At 59.2% G+C, this 27927-nt stretch overlaps 2 protein-coding genes across 4 annotated transcripts in view; one reads left to right on the top strand and one right to left on the bottom strand.

The window, feature by feature from the left end:
• LOC127577407 (Fanconi anemia core complex-associated protein 24-like) overlaps positions 1 to 1733 on the top strand; it is a 113566-nt gene extending 111833 nt beyond the window's left edge. For all 3 annotated transcript variants that reach the window (XM_052028596.1, XM_052028594.1, XM_052028595.1), the window contains one exon: positions 359 to 1733. In XM_052028596.1, coding sequence (XP_051884556.1) covers positions 359 to 607 — 249 coding nt within the window. In that variant the 3' untranslated portion in view covers positions 608 to 1733. The remainder of the gene's footprint in view (positions 1 to 358) is intronic.
• Positions 672 to 27681, bottom strand: rhpn2 (rhophilin, Rho GTPase binding protein 2). The gene is made up of 15 exons (XM_052028592.1): positions 27078 to 27681; positions 18609 to 18724; positions 17065 to 17193; positions 16428 to 16503; positions 16009 to 16086; positions 14105 to 14229; positions 12585 to 12751; positions 9610 to 9797; positions 8614 to 8770; positions 8191 to 8310; positions 6650 to 6841; positions 5741 to 5817; positions 4875 to 5021; positions 3851 to 4009; positions 672 to 2611 (listed from the first exon to the last, which is right to left on the bottom strand). Exons 1-15 carry the CDS (start codon positions 27129 to 27131, stop codon positions 2378 to 2380), a joined length of 2019 nt encoding a protein of 672 aa, XP_051884552.1. The 5' UTR covers positions 27132 to 27681; the 3' UTR covers positions 672 to 2377.
• Between the last annotated feature and the right edge of the window lie 246 nt (positions 27682 to 27927).

Here is a 27927-nt window from a genome sequence, read left to right as displayed (position 1 = left end):
TGATCAGGAGCAAGGACACTGCAGATTGTGTCTTAACTCAGCTACAGTTCCCTGACCTGCATTGTCTGGGATGGTTGGTATTCCTGTGCCCTGCTCCAGGTCTGATCTGCTTATGAGGTCTCTCCTGGGGACAGGTTAACACAGTGGTTCCGTGGTCCAGTTCTCTCATCGGAGGCAAGTAAATGAAGATCCAAAAAAACTGCAGGGCTGGAAATCTGCAGGTGGTCCTTGGGAGGTGTTGGTGTTTGTGGTGCCACAGGCAGTGATGTTGGTGCAGGTGTTGGTGGTGCCACAGGTGGTTATGGCGGTGGTGTGGAACAGCTGATATAGGAGTGAGCTGACCCCTCTCTTTGTGCAGGTTCACGAGGAGAGCAGGAACCGGGACCACAATCCGTTTCTGCGCAAGAACCGCTCTGGATTGTCTGATGCTGGGATCCTTGCCTCCGTCCAGAAGATCCCTGGGGTTGGGAAGGTGAAAGCCATGAACCTTCTCTGTCGGTTCCCCAGTATTCAGCAGCTCAGTGTTGCTGCCCCCCAGGAGCTGGAAGCAGTGACCGGACCGGCTGTAGCTCAGCAGATCACCGACTTCTTCTCACCCGTTCCCTGACACTGGCACATGTCAGCTGCCAGACAGCCAGCCAGCGATGCTGGCTTTACTGCAGCTATGCAGAGACGCTGGGTGCCGGAACCGCTCCCCTTCACACAGGGCTGTCGGCTTCGGCCTCGGCCTTTCCCCATGGTCTGGTGAGCTTGTGGTTGATGAGTTATTGGGGTGTTGAGCTGTGGGTGTGCAGCGAACGAGGGGCCTGCGTGTGTGTGTCCTCAGCACCACTGGTATCAGTGAACTGAACAGAACTCCCCAAGCAGCCCAGGGTGCAGCTGGTAGAGGTGTGTGGGTGTCTCTGCTGTACCAGCTGTGGGGAAGGGATGTAACCCAGTCTCCTCCCACCATTCCCAGCTGAGTTTGGGGAGACGGGTCCAGGGATTGAGGTTACTGGGGGCTGGGATTGGACCAGGAAATGTGGGGGAAGGAAATGTGGGGGAAGGAAATGTTCATCTGGGAAAAGCCATACTTCATCAGCCAGGACCACCCCACCCCACCCCACCCCAGCAGGAATGACCAACCACACCCTCCCCCCACAATCAGCAGCAGTTGACACACCTCCTCCTCCCCCCGCCCACCCAGCTGTTTCTAACACCGTCACCACTCCTCTGGTTCCACAAACATGAGACAAGCAGATTTACACCTGGTTTTAATTGTTGCACAAATAGAAACACTTTACAGACAATGACAGACACACACGGAAGGGCGAGTGGGGCCGTACATTGCAACCTGGCTCAGGGGAGATGGTCTGTGGGACACTGAGCTGGTCCAGCGGTAACAAATCACTGTCTGTGGGCAGGGAGAGTTGTGTTCACCCTTATGGTGAGGAACATCACTAGAACAGACATTGCCCTGTGGTCTAAGGCAAACAGGGCTCCTAATTTGATCTCACGAGTTGACATCTGAGAAACTTTAGTTCTAGTTTCCCATCCAAGGTATAAGATTGGGTGAGAGTGCAATAACATGCCAGTCCCAAACACTGTGATCAAAGGATTGTTACTGGCAGAGCAAGCTAGGCACAAACGTACTTAGAGTTACACCCACACAGACCCTGGTGACAATTAGTTAAAGATTTATACTGGAAAAATAAAACTGAGTATATAAATCTGCTTAATTTATAAAAAATCAATCTCTGGTTTTAGGATTTTCTTTATTTCTATATTAATTGTTAAATTAAGGCAATTCTCATTTGAGTATCAAACAGTAATATTTTAAATCTACGCTGTAGACATTTATATGCTAAGTGTGTATAGGTAGTGGATGAGCCAGTTCACGTTCAGCCCATTTCACGATCGTAATTGGCCACAGAGGTCATGGGGAGCACTTCATTCAGGTACCGTACACAGATCCTGCCTCAGTTACCACAGGTTCCCCATTCAGGACAAGGTGGTCACCACAGCCGACCCTGCTCAACGGGCAGCTGAACCCAAGCCTGTGGCTGCAAGTGTTGGAGACTACACGGGAGGTCACTGCAGCCCTGCCCACGAACTGTAAGACCGCAGGATGTGGAGTGAGGCCAAGGGGAAACATCTGGGGGCTGCACACCCATCTGGAGGTCACTCACATCCCATGAGTGGAGCTCAGGGCATCTACTTCCACAGAGGGTTTGAGTGAACAATGAGGGCGGCTATGATATAATGAGGCTATAATGAGAGTGTCCGTGCCCACCAAAGTCACAGTTCAGGAGTTGTTCAGATTATGGCCATTGGTTGGGGTGGGAGCTGGAGCAGGGGAAGACCATCTCTGCACCAAGTCCTGATGGTGGACAGTCCGTCAGTAGAGAGAGCTGCCATCAGAGAGGTTGCTGCTGGAGAAAGGCTTGAAGCTGGTGTCCACGGCCGAGGGAAGGTTGACTACGCTTGCCGCCTTGCTGCCCTTGCTGCCCCAGCTCAGAAATGACAGCTTCTTTGAGACTTTCTTGCCCTTGCTGCTCTTCCCCTCGTCCAGGGCCCAACAAGACAGAGAGTAGGTTTTGGACAACCCACTGCTGAACGTTGCACACTTGGGCTGGAATCAAAAACAACCAACAAACATCAAGACGTTAAAAAAAAGCCAGTGAGCTCACAGGTGTTAAATATCTGCTGAACCACCTGCACTGGCTGGACCCCAGGCCTCGCGGTCCTCAATGATCTAGCCCTCTTCCCCAGGATCAGTGGTTTACTGAGAGAACAGGAGCCCCACCTGGGAATGGAAGTATCCCTGCAACTGGAGGAAACCAGGGATCACCAGCTGGGATCCTGCCCTCCAGCTGTTTGGCACTGCAATGCCTGTGGGGAATGTCCAGGTCAGCTGGCGCTGGGAGGAACATTCAACACACCATTAACGGAATAAATATTTCACCTATCCAAACGCCAACTTCACCGACACCAGGAGTGAAAGAAACCAGTTCAGGGCGGGGACAGGGAGCAGGCTCGAGTGGCCCACTGCTCCTAATCCCAGAGAGGGGTAAATGACCAACCAAAGTCTGGGCAGACACTCGGACTGCAGCAGTGGGCTGCTGGGTGAAAGGGCAATCACCACAGACACAGCCCCGGTAAAACAAACAAAACTGGTGGCTAGAAACTTCCCTTTCAGAAGCCTTGGGGATATAATGTAACTCGCCATGGCTGGTATTTACTGATGCTCCTGCTGGATCTCGGGGGGGGGGCGTTGGATAGTGGGGGTAGAGGGCTCTGTTCATGATGGGATCCTTGCTGCCAGTGAAGTGTTTACTGAGTGTGGCCCAGCGGAGAGCTCACCTGATCCTGTGTACAGCTGGCACACAACCAAACTCGGCAGGTGTGTGACATAACAGGGACAGCTGGCTGGCAGCTTCCAGAGACCCTGCGTCGCAGCAGGCAGCTCCTACCCTGCTCCACAGTCTGCAACTCTTGGCCTCAGTACCCCAGGCCTCTGCTGTGCAGTGATCCAAGGGACACGGGTCAGGGCAGGAGCTGGTGCTGAGGTAGATCAGTGTGAAGGGCCATTTCTCGTGTGAGTCCCTCATGCCCCTCCTTCACCCACCCTGGAGGACAGTATGGGAGAGTGGACACCCCTGCACAGAGTAAGCCGGCTGCTGGGAGTACTAGTGACCGTCCAGCCTGCCCCTCGCTCCAGTCACACCGAAATTCCTGGCGCAGGGTCTGACCAGCGGATCCTGGCTGGATTTCTGCTTTCTGTACCCTATGACTGTGGGTGGGCCAGAGGATTAGAGCTGGCACCCTGTAGTGTGTGTAGAGCCCACGAACCCCAGCCACCCTCACTCACCACCTGGGCGGGCTCCAGCCCCTGGGGACTGACGACCTGAATGTCCATTCCATCAGCAGGCATCTCCCTCAGCATCTTCACCACCTCGCTCACTGAGCTCCACTTACAGTCTGTTCCTGCCACCGTCACAATGACGTCTCCATCCCTCAGCCCCAGAGCCTGCAGAGGGGCCAGAGATCAGGTCTCATTCAGACTGTGCCCCAGCGCACACCGTTCCCAAACCCCTCAGCACACACCGTTCCCCAGCGCACACCATTCCCAAACCCCTCAGCGCACACCGTTCCCCAAACCCCTCAGCGCACACCATTCCCAAACCCCTCAGCGCACACTGTTCCCCAATACACACCGTTCCCCAAACCCCTCAGCGCACACCGTTCCCCAAACCCCTCAGCGCACACTGTTCCCCAAACCCCTCGGCGCACACCATTCCACAATACACACTGTTCCCCAGCACACACACTTCCCCTACACCCCAACCCCTCAGCACACAATTCCCCAGCACACACCTTTCCCCAACCCCTCAGCACACACTGTTCCCCTACAACCCCAACACCTCAGCACACACCATTCCCCAACCCTTCAGCACACAGTTCCCCAATGCACACTGTTCCCCAGCGCACACCGTTCCCCAACCCCTCAACGCACACCGTTCCCCAACCCCTCAGCACATACTGCTCCCCTACACCCCAACCCCTCAGCACACACAGTTCCCCAACCCCTCAGCACACTGTTCCCCTACAACCCAACCCGTCAGCGCACACCGTTCCCCAACCCATCAGCGCACACTGTTCCCCTACACCCCGACCCCTCAGCGCACACTGTTCCCCTACACCCCAACCCCTCAGTGCACACTGTTCCCCCACCCCTCAGCACACAGTTCCCCTACACCCCAACCCCTCAACACATACCGTTCCCCCACCCCTCTGCACAGACTGGCTCTGGGATGGGAGAGTTGGGGCACATCTGCTCACCCCGGGCCAGTTTCTGTGCTGTACGACCCAGCCTTCAGAAGGAGGTTACTCACCGCAGCCACACTGCTGGGCTCCACGCCCGTAACCTGCACTGCAGCCTCGCCCTGCAGGGTGAATCCCTGTTCCCAGTCCCCCGGCTTCAGGTGGATCTTGCGAGGTGCTGTCCACCTCTGCCTGGCAGAGAAGACAGCTGGCGGGCCCTGCCAGAGAGAATTCCAGACATGGTGACCAAGAGCGTGACCCAAGGAACCACTTCAACCCCAAGTGTTGTTTGTGGAATCTTGCTGTGCAGTGAGGTCAGCGACCAGCGGCTGAGGGGCAGATGTCAGGCTCGGCCCCACCTTGGGAGGTGAAAGCAGGCAGTGGTGGAGATGTGGGTGAGAGACACGGCCCTGAACTCTGTAAGGTTCGGGGTGGGTCTGGACAAGGTTGGTCCTCAGGTTGAGGTCCTGAATTGGGGCAAAAAAACTGCTGGAGGAACTCAGTGGGTCAGGAAGCATCTATGGGGGTGGGGTTAGGAATTCTGGATGGGGGGGGGGGTGGGGACTGGAATTCTCCGGGTGGGGGTGGGGGTGGAGAGGAACCTAGATGTGTACTTGAAGAACCCTGACTAGGGGCGGAGCGGGAGGAGGTCGCTCCCTCCCTTGGATTGGTACAGATATGATGGGCTGAGCGGCCTCCTGTGTGGTACGTTTCCTGTCTCTCGAGGGTGGAACAGTCACAGAGCCAGAGGCCGGCGCGGAGGGAGGGAGAGGGACAGTGGGTGGTCCCATGTCCCACAGGGGAATGGGGATGTCCTGACACCCAGCACTCCCCCTCCCTGACCCTGTGCCCTCCCCCTCCCTGACCCCGTGCCCTCCCCCTCCCTGACCCCGTGCCCTCCCCCTCCCTGACCCCGTGCCCTCCCATGACCACATACCAGCTTTTGGAAGAGGTCGACCACTGTCACGCTGGACACCTGCGGCTGCACTAACTCCATCTGCTGACGGCTCCGGCCTGTGGGGAGAGCGCACCGGGGTAGTGACTGAAACTGGGGAGGGAGATGGGGGAGCAGGGGAGAACGGGGAGGGGGGGAAGGGGAGTGGCGGATGGAGGGTTGGGGAGATGGAGCGGGGAGGGTTGGGGTGAGAGACGGGGTGGGTGGGGTGTGGGACAGAGCGTTGGGGGGAGTGGCAGATGGGGCGTGGGGGTTAGGGTGAGCTGGACGGAGAGGGTGGGGTTGGGGGGGTGAGTGACACAGACACAGGAAACTGGAAGCAGGAGTAGGCCACTTGGCCCTTTGTGCCTGCCCCTCCATTCATGATCAGGCCTGGCCTCCTCCTCCTCTGTGCCCATTCCCCACCCCCCCCAGCTCCCCACCCTTTCTCTCCTCCACAACCTGTGGGGTCCAGAACTCGTCACCCCCCCACCCTCTGTGAGAAAACATTCCTGCAGATTTAACAGCCTTTGTCTGGTGACCGTCCCGTCATTCGAGACTGTCCCACGAGTGGAGACATCACCACATCTGCCCTGCCGCGTCCCTTCACAACCCTGTCTGCTCAACTCCAACTGGTTTAGCCCCTGGGGACAGGCTCACTTTGACCTCCCGGGACAGGGAGATTGCCCAGACCCTCCTCTCCCCACCACCACCCCACCCCCACCCCCCCCCCCCCCCCCCCCCCCCCCAGGAACGAAGAGGTAGCCCGGACCCCCCACCACAGGGATGTAGCCTGGACCCCTCCCAGGGACCGGTAGGTGGCCCAGACTCCCCCAGGGACAGGGAGGTAGCCCAGACTCTCCACCCCCCCCCCAGGGACAGGGAGATTGCCCAGACACAGAGAGCCCTTACCCACTATATCAGGAGCCTCCATCATGTCAAAGTCATCCTCCTGCTGGAGTTCGGTGTACTTGGTGAGAGAACGTTTGTGGGACACTCTCAGGATCTCCTGGAAGATCTCCATCTTCTTTAAAGATTTGCAGAGACTCTGAAGCCGCAGAGCCTCCTCATGCGCTGCGATAGCCACCCGCAGGTGTGCTTTACCTGTGGACAGAATCAAGCTCTGAGCCGGAGGGACCAATGAACACAGGCTGCAGCTCCAAGCTCAGGTCCTTAGAAGGGTCCACAAGCTACAGAATGTTGACCCCAGTCCCTGCTCTCACCCTGCCTGCTCCTGGAGGTCGAGAGGAGCTCCATGGTATCCCACCACCCACGCGGGGGTCTGGGTGGGAACAGCAGGCCAACCTTCCCCTCTGTCCAACCGTGACCAGAATTGGTGCACAGATCTGACGTTCTCCTTCCACAGGGTTTCCATAAGGTCCCACAGAAAAGATTAGCATTCAAGTCCAAAGCACGTGGGATTGGGGGCAAGGTGCTGAAATGGAGAGAGAACCAGTTGGTCTTCAGGAAACCAAGAGTAGGAATGAATGGGTCAAGTGGCCGGCAGTGAGCAGTGGAACACCAGAGGGAGCCGGGCTCGGCCCAGCAACTCACAGTTATAGGTGAATGACTTGCCTCCAAGTTTGCAGCCAACACAAACTGTGGAGGAGAGTGAGCCTTGAGGAGGATGCAGAGAAGCTGCAGTGTGATTTAGACAGGACAAGGGAGGGGGCAAATACATGGCAGGTGCAGTGGGTAAATGTTCAACACTTCAGGTGCAGAACAGGAAGGCAGTTTATTAGCTGACAGGCGATGTTTTGGGGAAAGGGAGCTGGATTCCTTGAGCACCAGTCACCGAAGGTAACCATGCAGGTGCAGCAGGTGGTTAAAGAGGCAAAGGGTACATCGGGGTTCAAAGCAAGAGATTTGAGTGGAAGAACAGGGAGTCTTCCCGCAATCGCACAGCCTTGCTGAGCTGCACCTTGTGCATTGTGTGCAGATTTGGTCTCCTTGTCCAAGGAAGGATGTTTTGGTTGTGCAGAGAGCTTAGCAAAGGTCCCCCAGAGGGGAGAACTGACACAGAGAGAGATTGGGACCATCTCTGCCCTGAGTATCCTCAGTGACGGAACTGCCACTGCTTCCTGGGTAGAGGATTCCGAAGATTCACCGGCCTCTGCCCTCAGTGGTTGAGCCTTCACTCCGAGACCGTGGCCCTTGGTTCCAGAGACCCCATCCAGGGGAAACCGATTCCACATTCCCTGTGTGGAGCCCGGGAACGTTACAGGTCTCACTGACCCAGACCACCAACCTGGTCTGCTTAACATCTCCTCCAGGACAAACCCACTGGCAGCCAAACCCTGACCCCAGCACTGGGTCAAACCCAACCCTCAACCCCTGACCCTTGACCCCAGCACTGGGTCAAACCCAACCCTCAACCCCTGACCCCAGCATTAGGTCAAATCTACCCATGAACCCAACACTGGGTCAAACCCTGACCCGGGCACTGGCCTCACCGAGCCGCTGGCGTTGTTCTCTGCTCCTGAGGACGGTGAGAGGGGTCAGTCCTTCGGGCAGCCGGGGGTAGAGATCGGACAGGGCTTTCTCCTGCTGGTCGACGTCATCAGGCCCACTCACTGCGACAAGGAGAGTGGTCGCTGAGACATGGCACCCAGGACCGCACCCCCCGTAACCCACCCATACCCCCACACCCCCCATAACCCACCCACAACCGCTCCCCCGCCCCACGTTCCCCCCACACACCACGATCCCCCAACCCCCCCCCGCACCCCACATTCCTTCCACACACCCCACGCTCCCCCCACTCCCCCTGCACCCCACGCTCCCCCCCCCGCTCCCCCCACCCCCCGCTCCCCCCCCCCACACCCCCTGCCACGGTGACCGACCCCACCCCCACAGCAATCACCCCTCATACTCACACTGCTGGTCCAGTAATGCGATGGACACAAAGTAATGCGCCAGTGCCCGGTAGTGCTGCAGCTTGACCTGCACGGTGTGACACCAGGCTGGGGGCACGTGCTCGGTGACGGGGGGCTGGCTGATGCACTGGTTCACCTGGCCGTAGGTGTCCGACAGCTGCAGACCACACACTGGGTCAGACCCCAGCACAGGCACCGGACACATGGTGTCCGCTCCCACCCAGCAGGTCACCCCCCACCCGGCACGTCCCCCTCCCACGTCACCCCCCCATCTGGCACGTCCCCCTCCCACGGGGCGTCCCCCTCCCCACGGGGCACTCTCACAATGGGGCATCCTCCCTACAGGTCATTCCCCTCCCCACGGGGAGCACCTCCTCTGAGGGCACGTGCCACCAGGCTTAAGGACAGCTTCTACCCCTCTGTGATAAGACTATTGAACGGGTCCCTTATACGATGAGATGGACTCTGACCTCACGATCTACCTTGTTGTGACCTTGCACCTTATTGCACTGCACTTTCTCTGTAGCTGTGATGCTTTACTCTGTACTGTTATTGTTTTTACCTGTACTACATCAATGCACTCTGTACTAACTCAATGTAACTGCACTGTGTAATGAATTGACCTGTATGATCAGTAAGCAAGACAAGTTTTTCACTGGACCTCGGTACAAGTGACAATAATAAACCAATACCACAGTACGTCCCCCTCCCACACCTGGGTCATTTCCCCCTCACCACAGGACCCTCCCCAACACTTCCAAACCCAAGTTCTCAAACAACTGTCAAGGTCTCAGCCCCACCTCCTCCTACAGTGTGACCCTCCCTCAGTACCGCCCATCCCACAGTGTGACCCTCCCTCAGTACTACCCCTCCCACAGTGTGACCCTCCCTCAGTACCGCCCGTCCCACAGTGTGACCCTCCCTCGGTACCGCCCATCCCACAGTGTGACCCTCCCTCGGTACCGTCCGTCCCACAGTGCAACCCCCGGCACTCACGGTGGCTGCGTCCTGTGCCAGCCGCAGCAGGCTGCTCAGCTGGTTGGATGTGCCGAGCAGCACCGTCTCCTCGAAGGCGCACTCCTGGGCCTGTGCCCGCATCAGGCGCACCAGCATGTTCTGCATGACTGGGCTGAGGTCGAAGCTGGGAGTGTGGGTGTAGGTCTCCCGCAGCTGCTGCAGCACTCCTGCAACGACAGGGCAGTGAGGGGGTGTGCAAGGGGAGGGTGTTGGTGGTGGCGCATATGGCTGCGGGGGAGTGGGGCGGGGGTGGCAGTCACACAGCACGGAAACAGGCCCTTTGGCCCAACTGGTCCGTGCCGACTGTGGTGCCCAGTGAGCTGGTCCCATCTGCCCGTGTTTGGCACATAGCCCTCTAAACCTCTCCTATCCATGGAATCTCGATGGCTTTTAAATGTTGCTAATGTGCCCACCTCAACCACTGCCCCGGAGGCTCTTTCCAAATACACACCACCCTTTATGTGAAGAAGCTGCCCCTGATGTCCTTTTTAAATCTCTCGCCTCTGATCTTAAACCCATGCCCTCTTGTTTTTAGCTCCCCCTCCCTGGGAAAAAGACTATGTGCTTTCACCCTGTCTATGCCCCTCATGATCTTATAAACCTCTGTCAGGTCACCCCTCGATCTCCTACGCTCCAAGGGATAAAGTCCTAGTCTACCTTCCTTGTAACTCGGGTCCACAAGTCCAGGCAACATCCTGGGAAATCTTTTCTGCACTCTTTCTAGTTTAATAACATCTTCCCTAAAACAGGGTGACCAGAACTGTGCACAATACTCCAAGTGCGGCCTCATCAATGTCTTATACAACTGCAACGTAACTTCCCAACTCCTACACTCAGTGCCCTGATTGCTAAAGGCCAGCGTGTCAAATGCCTTCTTCACCACCCTGTATACCTGTGACGCCACTTTCAGTGAACTATGTCCCTCTGTTCCATAACACTCCCCAGGGCCCGACCATTCACTTGTACAAGTCCTACTCTGGTTTGATCTCCCAAAATATATTACCTCACATTTATCTGGATTGAAAGCCATTTGCCAATCCACAGCCCACAGACCCAGCTGACCAACATCCCCCTGTCATTTTTCATAACCTTTTACACTACAACACCACCTATTTTAGTATCACCTGCAGACTTACTAACCGTGCCTTGTACATTCACATCCAAATCGCTTATGTAAATTACAGACAACAAACGTCCCAGCACCAACCCCTGTGGCACACGTCTAGACACAGGCCTCCAGTCTGAGAAACGCCCCTCAACCATCACCCTCTGCTTCCTACCACTGAGCCAGTTATGAATCCAATCCACGATCTGCCCCGGATGCCATGTGATCCAATCTTCCAGACCAGCTTGCCATGAGGGACCTTGTCAAAGGCCTTGCTGAAGTCCATATAGACAACATCCACTGCCCTACCCTCTTGGTTATCACCTCAAAGAACTGCAAGAGATTTGTCAGACACGACTCCCCATGCACAAAGCCGTGCTGACTGTCCCGGATCAGACCCTGTCTCTCCAAATGTTGGTAGATCCTGTCCCTCAGAATGCCCTCCAGCAATTTACCCACCACCGATGTCAGACTCACCGGCCTGAAGTTTCCTGGCTTGTTTTTGCTACCCTTTTTATACAATGGTACCACATTAGTCTCTCTCCAGTCCTCTGGAATCTCACTTGTGGCCAGAGATGAAGCAAAAATCTTTGCAAGAGCCTCTGCAATTTCTTCTCTAGCTTCCCACAAGGCCCAAGAAAGCCCCAGGTCCAGCCCTGGGGATTTATCCACCTTGATGCACTTCCATCATTCTCTCCACAGTAAAAACTGAAGGGAAATATTCATTAAAAATCTCTCTCATTTCCTTTGGTTCCACACACAGATGGTCTGCTGATCTTCACGGGGACCCATTCTCTCTATAGCCACCCTTTTACTCTTAATATACCGATAGAATCTCTTGGGATTTTGCCTCACCTTGCTTGCCAGATCCCTCTCAATACTCCTCCTAACTTCTCTCTTAAGAACACTCCTACACTTCTTGTAGTCATCAAGGGATTCACTAGTTCCCAATTGCTTATGCACAGTGTATGCCTGCCTCTTTTTCTTACCCAGTCCCTCAAGCTCTCTCATCAACCAGGGTTCCCAAAACCCAGCAGACTTGCCCTTCACCCTAACAGGAACACGCAGGCCCTGAGCTCAGGACATCACACGTTTAAAGACCTCCCATGGCAGACCTCCTTTCCCTGCAAACAATCTCACCCAATCAACCTCTGCAAGATCCCACCTAATGGCTCCAAAATTTGCTCTGCCCCAGTTCAGGACCCTACCCTGTGAACCGGTCGTACCCTTCTCCAGAACTATTTTAAAACTAATAGAATTACGGTCACTGGACCCAAAGTGCTCACCGACAGACACTTTTGCCACTTGCCCAACCTTGTTCTCCAAGAGGAGGTCCGGTGTTGCATTGTCTCCAGTCGCTTCCTCTACATACTGATCCAGGAAGCTTTCTTGGACACATTTCACAAATTCCACTCTGTCCGAGCCTGTTACACTCTGGTTGGCCCAGTCTATATTAGAGAAGTTAAAATTTCCCACTAATACCACCCTGTTACATTTATAACTAGCTGCAATCTCTCTCCACATCTGCTCCTCCAATTCCCACTGACTATGGGGTGGTGGTGGTGGTGGTGGGGGGGTGGGGGAGCTATAACACAATCCCATTAGAGTGACCATCCCTTCTTGTTTCTAAGTTCTACCCATGTGGCCTCACTGGACGATCCCCCAGGAATATCCTGCTGAGGACCATTGTTATGTCCTTCTTCACCAAGAAGGCAACTCCCCCTCCCCCTGGGTGTAGGTCTCCCACAGCTAGGGCAACAGCACCACAGTGAGGGGTGGTGTGCAGGGGGTTGGGGGGTGGTGTGGGGAGTGCGTGGTGAACGGGGGGGAGGGGGAGTGCAGCACCGACCTGCAGCCCTCTGGAAGGCGGTGACAGAGTGGCGGAGACCCTCAGGGCAGCAGCGGTCAGTCCGGGCCCCCAGCTGGGTGTGGAGGGCAGCCATGTTGAAGAGGACACTTGCCTTCTCCAGGGACAGGTGCTGCTGGCACACTGGCAGCCCCGTGAACGAGTCGTACCTGGAACAGGAACACATCAGACAACACAGTGGGGTTTGGGGGGGGGGGGGGGGGGAGGGGTTGGGGTGAGGGGAGGGCTGGGGTGAGGGAGGTTGGGGAGGGGGGTTAATGGGGGGTCCACAGACACCCCAGGTGAAGAAGAGCCCAGGGTTGGGGTGGTAGGGAGAGGGAGGGGAGGGTTGGGGGTGAGGGGAGGGTTGGGGGTGGGGGGGGTCCACAGACACCCCAGGTGAAGAAGAGCCCAGGGTTGGGGTGGTAGGGAGAGGGAGGGGAGGGTTGGGGGTGAGGGGAGGGTTGGGGGTGGGGGGGTTGTTGGGGGTGAAGGGAGGGTTGGGGGTGGGGGGGGGTCCACAGACACCCCAGGTGAAGAAGAGCCCAGGGTTGGGGTGGTAGGGAGAGGGAGGGGAGGGTTGGGGGTGGGGGGGGTTGTTGGGGGTGGGGGGGGGTCCACAGACACCCCAGGTGAAGAAGAGCCCAGGGTTGGGGTGGTAGGGAGAGGGAGGGGAGGGTTGGGGGTGAGGGGAGGGTTGGGGGTGGGGGGGTGGTTGGGGGTGAAGGGAGGGTTGGGGGTGGGGGGGGTCCACAGACACCCCAGGTGAAGAAGAGCCCAGGGTTGGGGTGGTAGGGAGAGGGAGGGGGAGGGTTGGGGGTGGGGGGGTTGTTGGGGGTGGGGGGGGGTCCACAGACACCCCAGGTGAAGAAGAGCCCAGGGTTGGGGTGGTAGGGAGAGGGAGGGGAGGGTTGGGGGTGAGGGGAGGGTTGGGGGTGGGGGGGTTGTTGGGGGTGAAGGGAGGGTTGGGGGTGGGGGGGGTCCACAGACACCCCAGGTGAAGAAGAGCCCAGGGTTGGGGTGGTAGGGAGAGGGAGGGGAGGGTTGGGGGTGGGGGGGTTGTTGGGGGTGGGGGGGGTCCACAGACACCCCAGGTGAAGAAGAGCCCAGGGTTGGGGTGGTAGGGAGAGGGAGGGGAGGGTTGGGGGTGAGGGGAGGGTTGGGGGTGGGGGGGGTTGTTGGGGGTGAAGGGAGGGTTGGGGGGTGGGGGGGGTCCACAGACACCCCAGGTGAAGAAGAGCCCAGGGTTGGGGTGGTAGGGAGAGGGAGGGGAGGGTTGGGGGTGGGGGGGTTGTTGGGGGTGGGGGGGGTCCACAGACACCCCAGGTGAAGAAGAGCCCAGGGTTGGGGTGGTAGGGAGAGGGAGGGGAGGGTTGGGGGTGGGGGGGTTGTTGGGGGTGAAGGGAGGGTTGGGGGTGGGGGGGGTCCACAGACACCCCAGGTGAAGAAGAGCCCAGGGTTGGGGTGGTAGGGAGAGGGAGGGGAGGGGAGGGTTGGGGGTGGGGAGGGGTCCACAGACTCACCAGGTGAAGAAGAGCCCGGGGTGCCGACTGTTGACGAAGAAGCGACCCTCCAGCAGACCGAGCTGGCTGTAGTAGGAGCTCAGCAACTCCACACCCGCCTCACTCCGACTGGGGGTCCGCGTTGCCTGAAACCACACAGACCCCTCAGTTGGGTGGGGGGAGATGGGCGGAGGTGGGGTCACGGGAAGGGGTTGGGGGGGGTTACTGATTGAAGGGTGACAGGAGGGGGGGTACATCTGGGGAGGAACCCTCGACACAAGAGATTCTGCAGACGCTGGAATCTGGAGCAACACAGTGCCGGAGGAGCTCGGCGGGTCAGGCAGCGTCTGCGGAGGGAAATAAACAGTCGATGTTTCGGGCCGAGACCCTTCGTCAGGACTGGAGAGGAAGGGGGCAGAAGCCGGAATAAGAAGGTGGGGGGAGGGGGAGCAGCACACGCAGGCAGGGGAGAGGTGAGTCCAGGTGAGGGGTGAGTCCTGGTGACAGGGAGGTAGGTGGGTTGGGGAGGGAGAGATGTAAGAAGCCGAGAAGTGACAGGCAAAGGGCTGAAGGAGGAATCCAGTGGAGGGCAGTGGACCATGGCATAAAGGATGGGGGAGGGGAATAGATGGGCAGGTGGGAGAAGGGGAAAGAGAAGGGGTGAGGGGGCCACAGGAATGAGGGAAGACAGAGGGGGGAAGGAGGGAGGGGAGGGGTTACCAGGAGTTGGAGGAATCGATGTTGAGGCCGTCAGGTTGGAGACTCCGAAGGCAGAATGTGTTCCTCCAGCCTGTGGCAGCAGAGGAGGCCGTGGCCAGACGTGTCAGTGTGGGAGTGGGATGTGGGATTGAAGTGGGTGGCCATGGGGAGGTCCTGGCTGTTGCGGCGGACGGAGCGAAGGTGCTCGCCGCAGCGGTTGCCCAGTCTGCGTCGGGTCTCACCGATGTACATGAAGCCGCCCCAGGAGCACCGGATGCAATAAATGACACCCTCGGACTCACAGGTGAAGCGCCGCCTCACCTGGAAGGATTGTCTGGGGCTCTGAATGGTGGTGAGGGAGGTGGTGTTGGGGACAGGGGTAGCACTTGGTGCGGTTGCAGGGATAAGTGCCGGGGGTGTGGGGGGGGGGTGGTGAGGGGAAGACGTGCCCGGTGGTGGGATCCCATTGGAGGAGGCAGAAGTTGCGGAGAATGACATGTTGGATGCAGAGGCTCGTGGGGTGGGAGGTGAGGGGACCCTTGAGCTGTGAGGATGCTGACAGACATGAGTGGGGCTGCAGCTCGGACAGTACAGACCAGATGGGCCAAATGTCTTGCTCCTTTGTCCTTGTTGATCAGACATAGAGGGGTGGAGGCGTTGGGGGTCAGTAGTTGGTTCAGAAAGATGAGGGGGGAATCTCATTAAAACCTCCCGGATACTGACAGGCCTGGAATGGAGCGGATGTGGAGAGGACATTGCCATCGGTGGGAGAGTCCGGGATCCGAGGGCACAGCCTCAGAATAAAGGGACATCCCTTCAGAACTGAGGTGAGGAGGAATTTCTTCAGCCAGAGGGTGGAGAATCGGTGGAACTCGTTGCCATGGAGGGCGGTGGAGGCCAAGTCACTGGGTGTATTTAAGGCTGAGATTGACAGGTTCTTGATTGGTCAGTGGGGGGGGGCACGTAAAGGTTACGGGAGAAGGTGGGAGAATGGGGTTAAATAAAATCAGCCATGATTGAATTGGAGCAGTCTCAATGGGCCGAATGGCCTAATTCTGCTCTTATGTCTAATGGTCAGGAACAGGGGTTGGGACTGGGGGTCAAGTCCAGGGATCAGGGGTCAGGACCAGGAGTCAGGACAGGGGGTGGGACCGGGGGTCGGGACCAGAGGTTCGGGTCCAGGGGTCAGGACTGGAGGTCAGGGGGTGGAGGGTTGGGGGGCTCACCTGCCGGAGGTCCATCAGGTCCAGGATCGGATCCTCGAAGTCAGCCGGGTTCTCCCCGTAATGTTCCTGGATGAAGTCCTGGTGAGGAGACAGGACGTCAGGGGGTCTCACTGCCCCCCCCACCCCCCAGTCTCCAACCCCCACCCCACACCAGGCAACACATGAACCAAAGCCCTGTCTCCCTCCACCTCCCCCCCCCCCCGCCAGTCTCTGCCCCCCCCCCATTCTCACCCCACCCCCCCTCCCTGGGTCATTCCCCAACATTACCAGGAGACCCGGCTCCCCTCCCAAACCTCTGCTCCCCCTCACCACCCCACCCATCCTCACCTGCCCAGTGATCCACCCCCTCCCCTTCCTCAGCTCGGACCTCCCTCACGGCCCCTCCCACCTCCTCTCCGCGCCCCACCCCCAGGACTCACCTTGAACGGACCCACGAAGTCGACCTCCTTGGTTTCCTTCAGCCCCAGGGGGATGAGGGGGAGGCAGAGACTCTCCCTGTGTGGGGGGGGAAGAGGTCAGTCTGTGTGTGGGGGGGTAACAGGCTGGCCCCCCTCACCCACATCCCCTCCCCTCCCCCCATGTGTCCCCCCCCAACACTCTCTGCGGGCTCTAGTACACCCCTTCCCCCACGTGTCCCCCCCACCACACTCACTGCAGGCTCTGGTACACCCCCCCCCCCCACACTCTCTGCGGGCTCTGATACACACCCCCCCCACACTCACTGCGGGCTCTGGTACACCCCCACACCCCCCCCACACTCACTGCGGGCTCTGGTACACCCACCCCCCCCCCACCACACTCACTGCGGGCTCTGGTACACCCCCACACCCCCCCCACACTCACTGCGGGCTCTGGTACACCCACCCCCCCCCCCCCACACTCACTGCGGGCTCTGGTACACCACCCCCCACACTCACTGCGGGCTCTGGTACACCCCCCCCCCCCCCCACACTCACTGCGGGCTCTGGTACACCCCCCCCCCCCACACTCACTGCGGGCTCTGGTACACCCCCCCCACACTCACTGCGGGCTCTGGTACACCCCCCCCACACTCACTGCGGGCTCTGGTACACCCCCACCGATCCGTTTAACCCCTCCAGCTCCTCCTTCAGCAGCTGTAGGTTGGAGTTGACAAAGCTCAGTTCCAGCAGGGCCGCCTCCCGCACCCGGGGGTTGTCCGACGCCCTGGAACAGAGAGAGAGTGAGCCCCCCACCATCTGCCCCCCCCAGCCCCCCACTGTCCCCTCCCCACCCCCGTCCCCTCCCCCACTGCCCCTCCGCTCCCCACCACCTCCTGCACCTGGGGGTTGTCCGACGCCCTGGAACAGTGAGCCCCCCCACCATCTGCCCCCCCCAGCCCCCCACTGTCCCCTCCCCCCCTCCCCCTCCGCTCCCCACCACCTCCCGCACCCGGGGGTTGTCCGACGCCCTGGAACAGAGGGAGAGTGAGCCCCCCACTGTCCCCTCCCCTCCCCACCGCCTCCTGCAGCCAGGGGTTGTCCAACACCCTGGGACACAGAGAGAGTGGGTCCCCCACCGTCCCCTCCCCACCCCCTCCCACACCCGGGGATTGTCCGACACCCCACCGAGAGTGAGCCCCCCACCATGTGTCCCACCCCCCACCGTGTCCATCCCCTCTCCCTCCATGCCCTCACTGCCCCTCTCCCTCCACACCCCTGCCCTGCACCCTCCCCTGCAATCACCCCCACCACCCTCACCCCAAACCCAGGTTAGGTGCCCCCTCCCCCTCGCTGGCAGTACGCCAGCCCAGACCTGACCCTCCCCTGCGGTGACCTGTGGACAAACACGTCTCCGGCTCAGAAACCAGCTGAACCTGCACCAAAACCAGAACTGGCCAAAGAACTCGGCCAGTCGGGCAGCATCTGTGGAGAGAGAAACCCCTCAGCGGTGCAGGTCAGAGCCCCTTCCTCAGGAGTGGGGGTGGGGGGGGTGGTGGTGGTGAGTTTTCCAAGTGGGGCTGGGGGTAGAGAGAGGTGAGACAGAAGCTCATGTGGGTGTTGGTCAGGGCAGGTCAGGTGATCGGTTAGGGCAGGTCAGGTGGTGGGAGCAGGGTGCTGACTGTTGTGGGGACATTTTACAGAAAGGGGTGAGGAAGGGGCATCAGCACCACAGTGGGGAGCGATGAGGGAGCAGTTCACCGGAAGGTGGAGGATTCAGTGCCCACCCCAGGGGTGCCCCAGGTGATGAGATAATGTTCCTTTGGTTTACCTTGGGCTTCTCTATGGCCGTGGGGGAGGTCACAGACAGACAGGTGGGAATGGGAGTGGACAGAGGATTAAACTGTGACCACGCACCCCCTACCTTGCCCCCCCCCAACCCAACTCCTGAGGAAGGGGCTCTGACCTTGCACCACTGACGGGTTTCTCTCTCCACAGACGCTGCCCGACTGGCCGAGTTTTTCCAGTGTTTCTGGTTTCATTGCATCTACCAACTCTCCATGAATCTGTTAGTGGAGAGGGGCAGACGCTGGTGCAGGCATTGGGAGAGATGCAGACAGGCAGTGCGTCAGACACGTACACAGACGTCAGCGCAGACGTGGGGGGAGGTGTGGACAGGCAGCACGTCAGGCACAGACTTACCGCAGCAGGTTTTCTGCCCCGGTACGCAGGCGCATGGCTTTGATGATCTGCTGGTTGAGGGAGACCCTGTGGCTCTGCAGCTTGCTGCGGCCGGTCTGTGCGTATGGGTTACACCCCTGTAAACAGAGACATGGTCAGCGGCAGACCCAGGTCTCGACCACACGTCCGCCCAGGGGACCCAGCAGTGGGGGATGGTCAGTGGGTGCAGCCGCAGCCTCACAGCTCCAGAGTCCCGGTTCAGTGCTGACCCTGGGCGCTGTCTGTGTGGAGTTTGCACGTTGTCCCTGTGACCCCATGGGTTTCCCCGGGTGCTCCAGTTTCCTCCCACATCCCAAAGACATGCGGGGTCGGTGGGTTAACCAACAGCTGTAAGTTGCCCCCAGTGTGTGGGTGAGGCGTAGAATCTGGGGGGAGTTGGTGGGAATGTGGGGAGAGTAAAATGGGATCAGTGTGAATGGGTGGGTGATGGTCGGCAGGGACTGGGTGGGCCGAAGAGTCTGTTTCCGTGCTGTATCTCTCTGTGACGGTCCCCAGTAGGCGCTGCACTACCCTGGACCGTGACTGCAGTCCCTCCCCCTGCAGTCCCTGCACCAGGTGCCTCACGGGGCTGCGTCCTCAGCCCTCTACTCTACTCCCTACACACTCACGATTATGTGGCCAGATTCTGCTCTAACTCCATCTACAAGTTTGCAGATGATACCACCGTTGTAGGCTGTATCTCAAATAACGATGAGTCGGAGTACAGGAAGGAGATAGAGAGCTTAGTGGAATGGCGTCATGACAACAACCTTTCCCTCAATGTCAACAAAACAAAAGAGCTGGTCATTGACTTCAGGAAAGGGGGCGGTGTACATGCTCATGTCTATATCAATGGTGCTGAGGTCAAACATCACCAATAGCCTGTCCTGGTCCAACCACATGGAGGCCACGGCCAGGAAAGCTCATCAGCACCTCTACTTCCTCAGGAGGCTAAAGAAATTTGGCATGTCCCCTTTGACCCTCAGGAACATTTACCAATGCACCATAGAAAGCATTCTATCTGGATGTATCACGGCTTGGTACGGCAACTGCTCTGCCCAGGACCACAAGAAACTGCAGAGAGTTGTGGACACAACTCAGCACATCACGGAAACCAGCCTCCCCTCCTTGGACTCTGTCTACACTTCTCGCTGCCTCGGGAAAGCAGCCGACATAATCAAAGACCCCTCCCACCCCGGACATTCTCTCTTTCTCCCCTCTTCCATCAAGTAGAAGATACAAAAGCCTGAAAGCATGTACCACCGGGCTCAAGGACAGCTTCTATCCTGCTGGTATAGGACTATTGAACGGTTCCCCAGTACAATAAGATGGACTCTTGACCTCACAATCTACCTCGTCGTGACCTTGCACCTTATTGTCTGCCTGCACTGCACTTTCTCTGTAACTGTGACACTTTATTCTGCATTCTGTCATTGTTTTACCCTGTACTACCTCAATGCACTGTTGTAATGAATTGATCTGTACGATCAGTATGCAAGACAAGTTTTTCACTGCACCTCGGTACATGTGACAATAATAAACCAATCTACCCTCCCCCCTCCCTCCCCACAGACACTGCCTGTCCCAATCCGGGCACAGGGACCAGTTGGGGGGGCAGGAACCAGTTGCAGGATTCCACCCAAACGACAAGGGACTGTCTTCCCCATCATCCCCCCGCCCCCAGGGTCATCACACCCCCACACCCAGGGTCCTGTCCAGGACATGGCTGCTCCGAGGGATGGGTGTGAGCCAGGCCCGGTCCCTTTCGCTCCCCCACCCCTCCACATTGTAACAAAGCCCTGGCAAGCCTGCAGAACATCTCCCCGTCACAGGGCTGGTCTCAGCCCCCCTACAGCACAGGGTCACCCACCCACCCACAGACCCACTCCCAGACGTCTGCACTCCCAGCCTGACCTTCAATCCAACCCCCTGCCCCCACCAATTCCCCTCCCTTCTCTCGACACCTGCACACCTTCTCTCTCTGGCCTCTCCCCAGGGTCACTGAGCCTGTCCCTGTCTCCAAAGATGCCGCCTGTCCCACCGGGTGTCTCAGTGATTGAGCCACACTGTTAGACTGTGCACAGGATGTTGGTGAGACCTCACCAACTGTGTATAGTTCTGGTCGCTTGGCTATAGGAAGGACGTGATGAAGCTCAGGAGGAGGTTCACCAGGGCGTTGCCTGGATTGGAGGACTTTAGTCATGGGGAGAGATTGGAGAGGCTGGGCTTGATCCCCCTGGAGCAAAGGAGGCTGAGGGGTGAGTTAATGGGGGTGTATAAAAATATGAGAGACACAGATAGAGTAGATGGCCCGTCTGTTACCCAGGGCAGGGACCGAGAGGGCAGAGGTTTAAGGTGAGAGGGAGGAGGTTTAAGGGGATCTGAGGGGTAAGTTTTACACACACAGCAGCTATGTGGAATGAGCTGCCAGAGGCAACATTTGGGGCACCTGCACAGGTACTTGAATGAGCAGGGTACAGAGGGACATGGAACTAATATGGACAGCTGGGATTGGTACAGATGGACATGGTGGTCAGCATAGACACGGCGGGCCGGTTTCTACGCTGATGATGCAGCAAGATTGCATCCCAGATCAATCCGTGCCCCCAAACCTGGACGACCGGGAGTTTCACGGCAGGACAGGCCTGAGCTGTGTGTGCAGGGCGCACACCTTCAGTTACAGTTTCCTGAGCTGTGTGTGCAGGGCGCACACCTTCAGTTACAGTTTCCTGAGCTGTGTGTGCAGGGCGCACACCTTCAGTTACAGTTTCCTGAGCTGTGTGTGCAGGGCGCACACCTTCAGTTACAGTTTCCTGAGCTGTGTGTGCAGGGCGCACACCTTCAGTTACAGGTTTGAAGCTGGTGATATTTACAGATCAGCAGTGACACACACACACGTCACTCTGATCCACACACCCCTGGTCAGCGCAGGGTGGAGTGTGACTCACAGGTTTGTTGTTCTGGAGCAACAGCAATGGGTGTTGTCACGGTGTTGATGTCAGATGAGAACTCACACCCGGACCTCGCGGCATTTCTCTGGCAAGAAAGGTCCTCGTTGCTTGTAACCAACAATCACTCAGCCACCCCCACCTTCACACAGGCGCTTGGCTGGGGGCGTCATGGGCCTGGTGCAGCAGCAAACTGACAGGCAGGGAAGTGAGGGACGGGGGTGTGGGCAACACCCCTGGGGGGCGGGGGGAGTGGGGTGGGGAGGGAAGGGGGAGGGCCGGGAGGACCTGGTTTATTCTGGTAAGTTCCTCCTCCTGGATGAAGCGGCAGTTCTGGACTCCCCCTCTCTCCCCCCACACTCCCCTCTTCCCCCCACACTCCCCCCACACACTCTCACCCCTCTCCCCCACACACTCTCACCCCTCTCTCCCCCACACTCCCACCCCTCTCTCCCCCACACTCCCCCCTCTCTCCCCTACACTCGCCCCTCTCTCTCTCTCCCCTACACTCCCCCCTCTCTCCCCTACACTCCCCCCTCTCTCTCTCTCCCCTACACTCCCCCCTCTCTCTCCCCTACACTCCCCCCTCTCTCTCCCCTACACTCCCCCCCTCTCTCCCCTACACTCCCCCCTCTCTCCCCTACACTCCCCCCCTCTCTCCCCTACACTCCCCCCCCTCTCTCTCTCCTACACTCCCCCCCTCCCCCACACTCCCCCCTCTCTCTCTCCCCCACACTCCCCCCTCTCTCTCCCCCACACTCCCCTCTCTCTCCCCCTACACTCCCCCCTCTCTCTCCCCCCTACACTCCCCCCTCTCTCTCCCCCCCCTCTCTCCCCCCTACACTCCCCCCTCTCTCCCCCACACTCCCCCCCTCTCTCCCCCACACTCCCCCCCCTCTCTCCCCCCTACACTCCCCCCCTCTCTCCCCCACACTCCCCCCTCTCTCTCCCCCCTCTCTCTCCCCTACACTCCCCCCTCTCTCTCTCCCCTACACTCCCCCCTCTCTCTCTCCCCTACACTCCCCCTCTCTCTCTCCCCCACACTCCCCCCCTCTCTCCCCCACACTCCCCCCTCTCTCCCCCACACTCCCCCCCTCTCTCCCCCACACTCCCCCCTCTCTCTCTCTCCTCACACTCCCCCCTCTCTCCCCTACACTCCCCTCTCTCCCCCACACTCCCCCCTCTCTCCCCCACACTCCCCCTCTCTCCCCCACACTCCCCCCTCTCTCCCCTACACTCCCCCCCTCTCTCCCCCACACTCCCCCCTCTCTCCCCCACACTCCCCCCCTCTCTCCCCCCTACACTCCCCCCCTCTCTCCCCCACACTCCCCCCTCTCTCTCCCCCCCCTCTCTCTCCCCTACACTCCCCCCTCTCTCTCTCCCCTACACTCCCCCCTCTCTCTCTCCCCTACACTCCCCCCTCTCTCTCTCCCCCACACTCCCCCCCTCTCTCCCCCACACTCCCCCCTCTCTCCCCCACACTCCCCCCTCTCTCTCTCCCCCACACTCCCCCCTCTCTCTCTCTCCTCACACTCCCCCCTCTCTCCCCTACACTCCCCTCTCTCCCCCACACTCCCCCCCTCTCTCCCCACACTCTCTGACCCTCTCTCCCCCCACTCTCTGCCCCTCTCTCTCCCCCACACTCCCCCCTCTCTCCCCCACACTCCCCCCTCTCTCCCCCACACTCCCCCCTCTCTCCCCCACACTCCCCCCTCTCTCTCCCCCACACTCCCCCCTCTCTCTCTCCCCCACACTCCCCCCTCTCTCTCTCCCCCACACTCCCCCCTCTCTCTCTCCCCCACACTCCCCCCTCTCTCTCTCCCCCACACTCCCCCCTCTCTCTCTCCCCCACACTCCCCCCTCTCTCTCCCCCCTACACTCCCCCCTCTCTCTCCCCCCTACACTCCCCCCTCTCTCCCCCCTACACTCCCCCCTACACTCCCCCCTCTCTCTCCCCTACACTCCCCCACACTCCCCCCTCTCTCTCTCCCCTACACTCCCCCCTCTCTCTCTCCCCTACACTCCCCCTCTCTCTCTCCCCTACACTCCCCCCTCTCTCTCTCCCCTACACTCCCCCCTCTCTCTCTCCCCTACACTCCCCCCTCTCTCTCTCCCCTACACTCCCCCCTCTCTCTCTCCCCTACACTCCCCCCTCTCTCTCCCCTACACTCCCCCCTCTCTCTCCCCCCTACACTCCCCCCTCTCTCTCCCCCCTACACTCCCCCCTCTCTCTCTCCCCCTTCTGTCCTCCACCACAACGCTGTACATCTCCCGCTCAGACCCCAGGCAGCAAGCAGCCCCGGCTGTTCCAGGCTCATCCTCGCCGGACATCGAGCGGATTCAGACGGAGAAGTCGGCACCTTCCCAGTGACCCTCTGACCCCACTGACCCTTTGATTAACCCGACAGACCCACCCACCCTCTGACCCCACTGACAGACCCACCAACCCTTTGACCCCACTGACAGACCCACCCCCAGACAGTGCAGGACACGGTGCTCCTCAGTGAGGGGAGTGGGTGAGTTTGCAGGTCACTGTCAGACCTCCACCGAGCGACCCACTGCCCCCCCCCCTCACCAGTGCCCAGGAGGGTGCTCGAGACCCCCATGGAACAGCACCTCACCCCTCAGTAACACAGAGAAATTAGTCGCCTCATCCCTCACCGCTACCTCCCCCAGCTCACCAACACCCTCCAACCTTGCAGGTACCCAGAGCAGCCAGACCTACACCACCCCTTGTCCCCAGCGGGACCAGAAGTGGGAACCAAGCCCAGGAACCACAGTCTGACCACTGCGTCCCAGGTGCTGACCACAACCACAGCCAGCCCAGAGGCTGGTCCCCCAACCTTTCCCTGACCCCCTCCTTCAACACAGGCCCCAGCCTGTACAAACCAGCCAAGGAAGACGTTTAGTGAGACAGACCCCAACCTCCCCTGGTGGGCACAGTTTGGATGAGTGAACATGCGTGTGGTCAGGTTCTGGGGAACGGTGAACATGGACATCGACAAGCTGCTGCAGTCTGCCACGGACCCGCTGCCTGAGGCAAGTGGGAGACCACACACTGCACGGATAACCGACAGACACAGCCCTCGGGGTCAGAGACTACTCCACGTGTCAGAGAGAACACCACCAATTCAGAGATCACGGGAGGCAAACCAAGCACCCACCCTCGTTCCGAGGGAGCGGCAACAAGAGTCAGTACAGAAATATCCAGCAAGGAAACAGGCCCTTCCGCCCAATTTGTCCATGCTGACCACGGACGGTGCCATCCAAAGCTAGTCCCATTTGCTGCATCCCTCTGAACCTTTCCTGTCCATCTAGCTGTACAAATGACTTCTTACGAGGTATTTGTACCGTGTGAGGTGGAGCTGCCCTCAGGAGGTGTGGGCAGGGGTGGGGAAGGAGGTGGTGGGGGGGGGTGGGACAGGATGGGAAGGAGGGTGTGGGGAGGGAGGTGGGACGGGGTGGGAATGGGGGTAGGTGGGTAGGAAGGGGTGGGAATGTGGGGTGGGAGGTGGGACGGGGTGGGAAGGGTGTGGGTAGGAAGGGGTGGGGAGGGTGGGAAGGGGTTGGGTCGTAGTGGGGGGGTGGGGCAGGGTATGAAGGGGGTGGGACTGAGTGGGAGGGGGTTACGTGGAGCAGACGTGTTCCACAGGAACAGGCCCTTCGGCCCACCATGTCTGTGCTGACCATGATGCCAGACATCTGCCTGCACGAGGGAATTGGAGAAGGGGAGAGGGAAGAGCAGTGAGTGACTCAGCCCCCACCCCGACACCAGGGCTCAGAGGGTGGCTAATGTGGTTTTATTTACAGGCTGCTGAGCCTAACACCAGTGGTGGGAGAGTTACTGGAGGGGATTGTGAGGGACAGGATCTACCTGCATTTGGAAAGGCAAGAACTGATAAGAGATAGTCAGCATGGCTTTGTGCATGGGAAATCGCGTCTCATGAATTTGATTGAGTTTTTGAAGAGGTAACTAAGAGGATTGACGAGGGCAGGGTGGCAGATGTTATCTGCATAGACTTTAGCAGGGCCTCTGACAAGGTCCCACATGGTAGGCTGGTCTGCAAGGTCAGATCACACGGGATCCAGGGGGAGCTAGTCAACTGGTTACAAAATTTGCTCGGTGGAAGCAGGCAGAGGGTGGTAGTGGAGGTTGTTTTTTCAGATTGGAGGCCTGTAACCAGCAGTGTGCCTCAGGGATCGGTGCTGGTTCAACAGTTGGCATGGTTAGAAAGTTTGTGAATGGTGGTGTGGTGGACAATGGAGAAGGTGTCTAAGGTTACAGCAGGATCCAGATCAACTGGGGAAGTGGGCTACGGAATGGCCGATGGAATTTAATTCAGACAAGTGTGAGGTGTATGGGGTGGACTTACATAGTGAATGACAGGTTGTAGAACAGAGGGACCCAGGGGAACAGGTATAGTGTTCCCTGAGAGTAGAGACACAGGTAGACAGGGTGGTGAAGAAGGTGTTTGATACACTGGCCTTCATCAGTCAGGTCACTGAGTACAGGAGTAGGAACATTATGTTACAGCTGTACAAGTCGTTGGTGAGACCACATTGTGCGCAGTTCTGGTCACCAGCTATAGGAAGGATGTCATGAAGCTGGAAAGGGGCGGAAAAGATTCACGGAGATGTTACCGGGACTGGAGGGGTTGAGTCACAAGGAGAGGCCGGATGGGCCGGGACTGTTCTCCCTGGATCGGAGGAGGCTGAGGGGTGACCTCACAGAGGTTCATTAAATCATGAGGGACGTAGACAGGTGGCTGGTCACAGTCCTTTCCGCAGGGTGGGGGAGCCTAAAACTAGAGGGCACAGGCTTAAGGTGGCGGGGAGAGATGTGGAGGGGAGCTGAGGGGCAAGTTTTCCCACACAGAGGGTGGGGGGGTGCTGAGGGTAGGGGTGGGGTGGAGGGCAGTGTGTAGGTGGGTGGGGTGTGTGTAGGTGGGTGGGTGGTACCAGCTGCCGGAGGAGGTTGGAAGAACCGGCACCAGTACCTTTGGACAGGGACACGGATAGGGGTCTGGGCCAAATGCAGGCAATGGGACTGGCTCGGGTAGGCACCTTGGCTAGCATGGACTCAGTGGGCCGAAGGGCCTGTTTCTGTGCTGTATAACTCTGTGACGCTAACGCCAGGGTCCAGTGAGGACACCCCCGACCCCTCTCCCCCGTCCCCCCTCCTCAACCCCGGCCCCTCTCCCCACCCCTCTCCTCAACCCCGGCCCCTCTCCCCTCACCACCCCGGACCCCCCTCTCCCCACCCTCTCTCCCCACCCCCGACCCCTCTCACCACCCCCGACCCCTCTCCCCAACCCCGGCCCCTATCCCCACCCCCGACCCCTCTCTCCGCCCCTCTCCTCAACCCCGGCCCCCCTCCCCACCCCCGACCCCTCTCCCCACCCTCGACCCCCTCCCCACCCTCTCTCCCCACCCTCGACCCCCCTCCCCACCCTCTCTCCCCACCCCCGACCCCTCTCCCAGCCCCGGCCCCAACCACACCGACCTTGCGGAAATAGCTGCTCTCCCGCGGGGCTCCAGACCGAACCGAGTCGGTCATCGCGGCTCCCGGGCCGGGCGGGGCCGCTCCGTTCCCGCGTCTCTGCTCCGGACCTGCTCCCGCTCCGTGTCCCGGACACCGACTCCCGCTCCCGACCTGCCACTTCGCTTCCTGACCGCTGTCCCGGTCCCGCCCTCCGCACCAACCTCAGCTCCCTCTTTCCGCCTACGGGCCGCCGGAGCACTGTCGGCTGTGGGGTGTAGGCACTGTGGGTGTGGGTGTAGGGACTGGGGTGTGGGTGTAGGGACTGGGGTGTGGGTGTAGGGACTGTGGGTGTGGGTGTAGGGACTGGGGTGTGGGTGTAGGGACTGTGGGTGTAGGGACTGGGGTGTCGGGTGCAGGCACAGTGGGTGTGGGGTGTAGGGGGTGTGGGTGTAGGGGGTGTGGGTGTAGGGACTGGGGTGTCGGGTACAGGCACAGTGGGGTGTTGGTGGGGTCTGTCAGGCACTCAGGTGACACTGTACGGGCAGACTTTATGTGTCGCCCGTTCCGTGATGATGAGAGCTCTGCTTGATCACTAAACCCGTCTGTACCAGCGATCACTCTCTGCGGCTCAGCAACCCCCCACCCTGCAAACCAAATAATGCTCCTGACCGCATCAGCTGATCCTATTTTCCTGTCCGTTCCCACGGCAACTTATGAAAAGCCTTGGCACTCCCCCAAGCTGCAGGAACAAGTGATAAAACGTCCTGGTGTGTGCCAACTGCCCTGACACTCCCAGCGAAAACAACAAAGGCTGTGTACAGAGCAGTGACATGGTGCTGGGTCCTGGAGAACCAGCTCAAAGGACAAACCC

Source organism: Pristis pectinata, chromosome 13 (assembly GCF_009764475.1).
Source record: "Pristis pectinata isolate sPriPec2 chromosome 13, sPriPec2.1.pri, whole genome shotgun sequence".
NCBI classification, from domain to species: domain Eukaryota; kingdom Metazoa; phylum Chordata; class Chondrichthyes; order Rhinopristiformes; family Pristidae; genus Pristis; species Pristis pectinata.
The sequence above is the reverse complement of the archived record's forward strand: the minus strand, read 5'-3'. Positions and strand labels throughout refer to the sequence as shown.

What these genes read in the sequence shown, in the direction of transcription:
- rhpn2 (XM_052028592.1), bottom strand. Translation starts at nt 27,131, where the DNA reads ATGACCGACTCGGTTCGGTCTGGAGCCCCGCGGGAGAGCAGCTATTTC. An exon ending in GGGGTGTACCAGAGCCCGCA is followed by an intron (nt 16,504 to 17,064) that starts GTGAGTGTGGGG and finishes CCCCCCACACAG; the next exon opens with GGAGAGTCTCTGCCTCCCCC. An exon ending in AGAACAACGCCAGCGGCTCG is followed by an intron (nt 6,842 to 8,190) that starts GTGAGGCCAGTG and finishes TTCTGTCCACAG; the next exon opens with GTAAAGCACACCTGCGGGTG.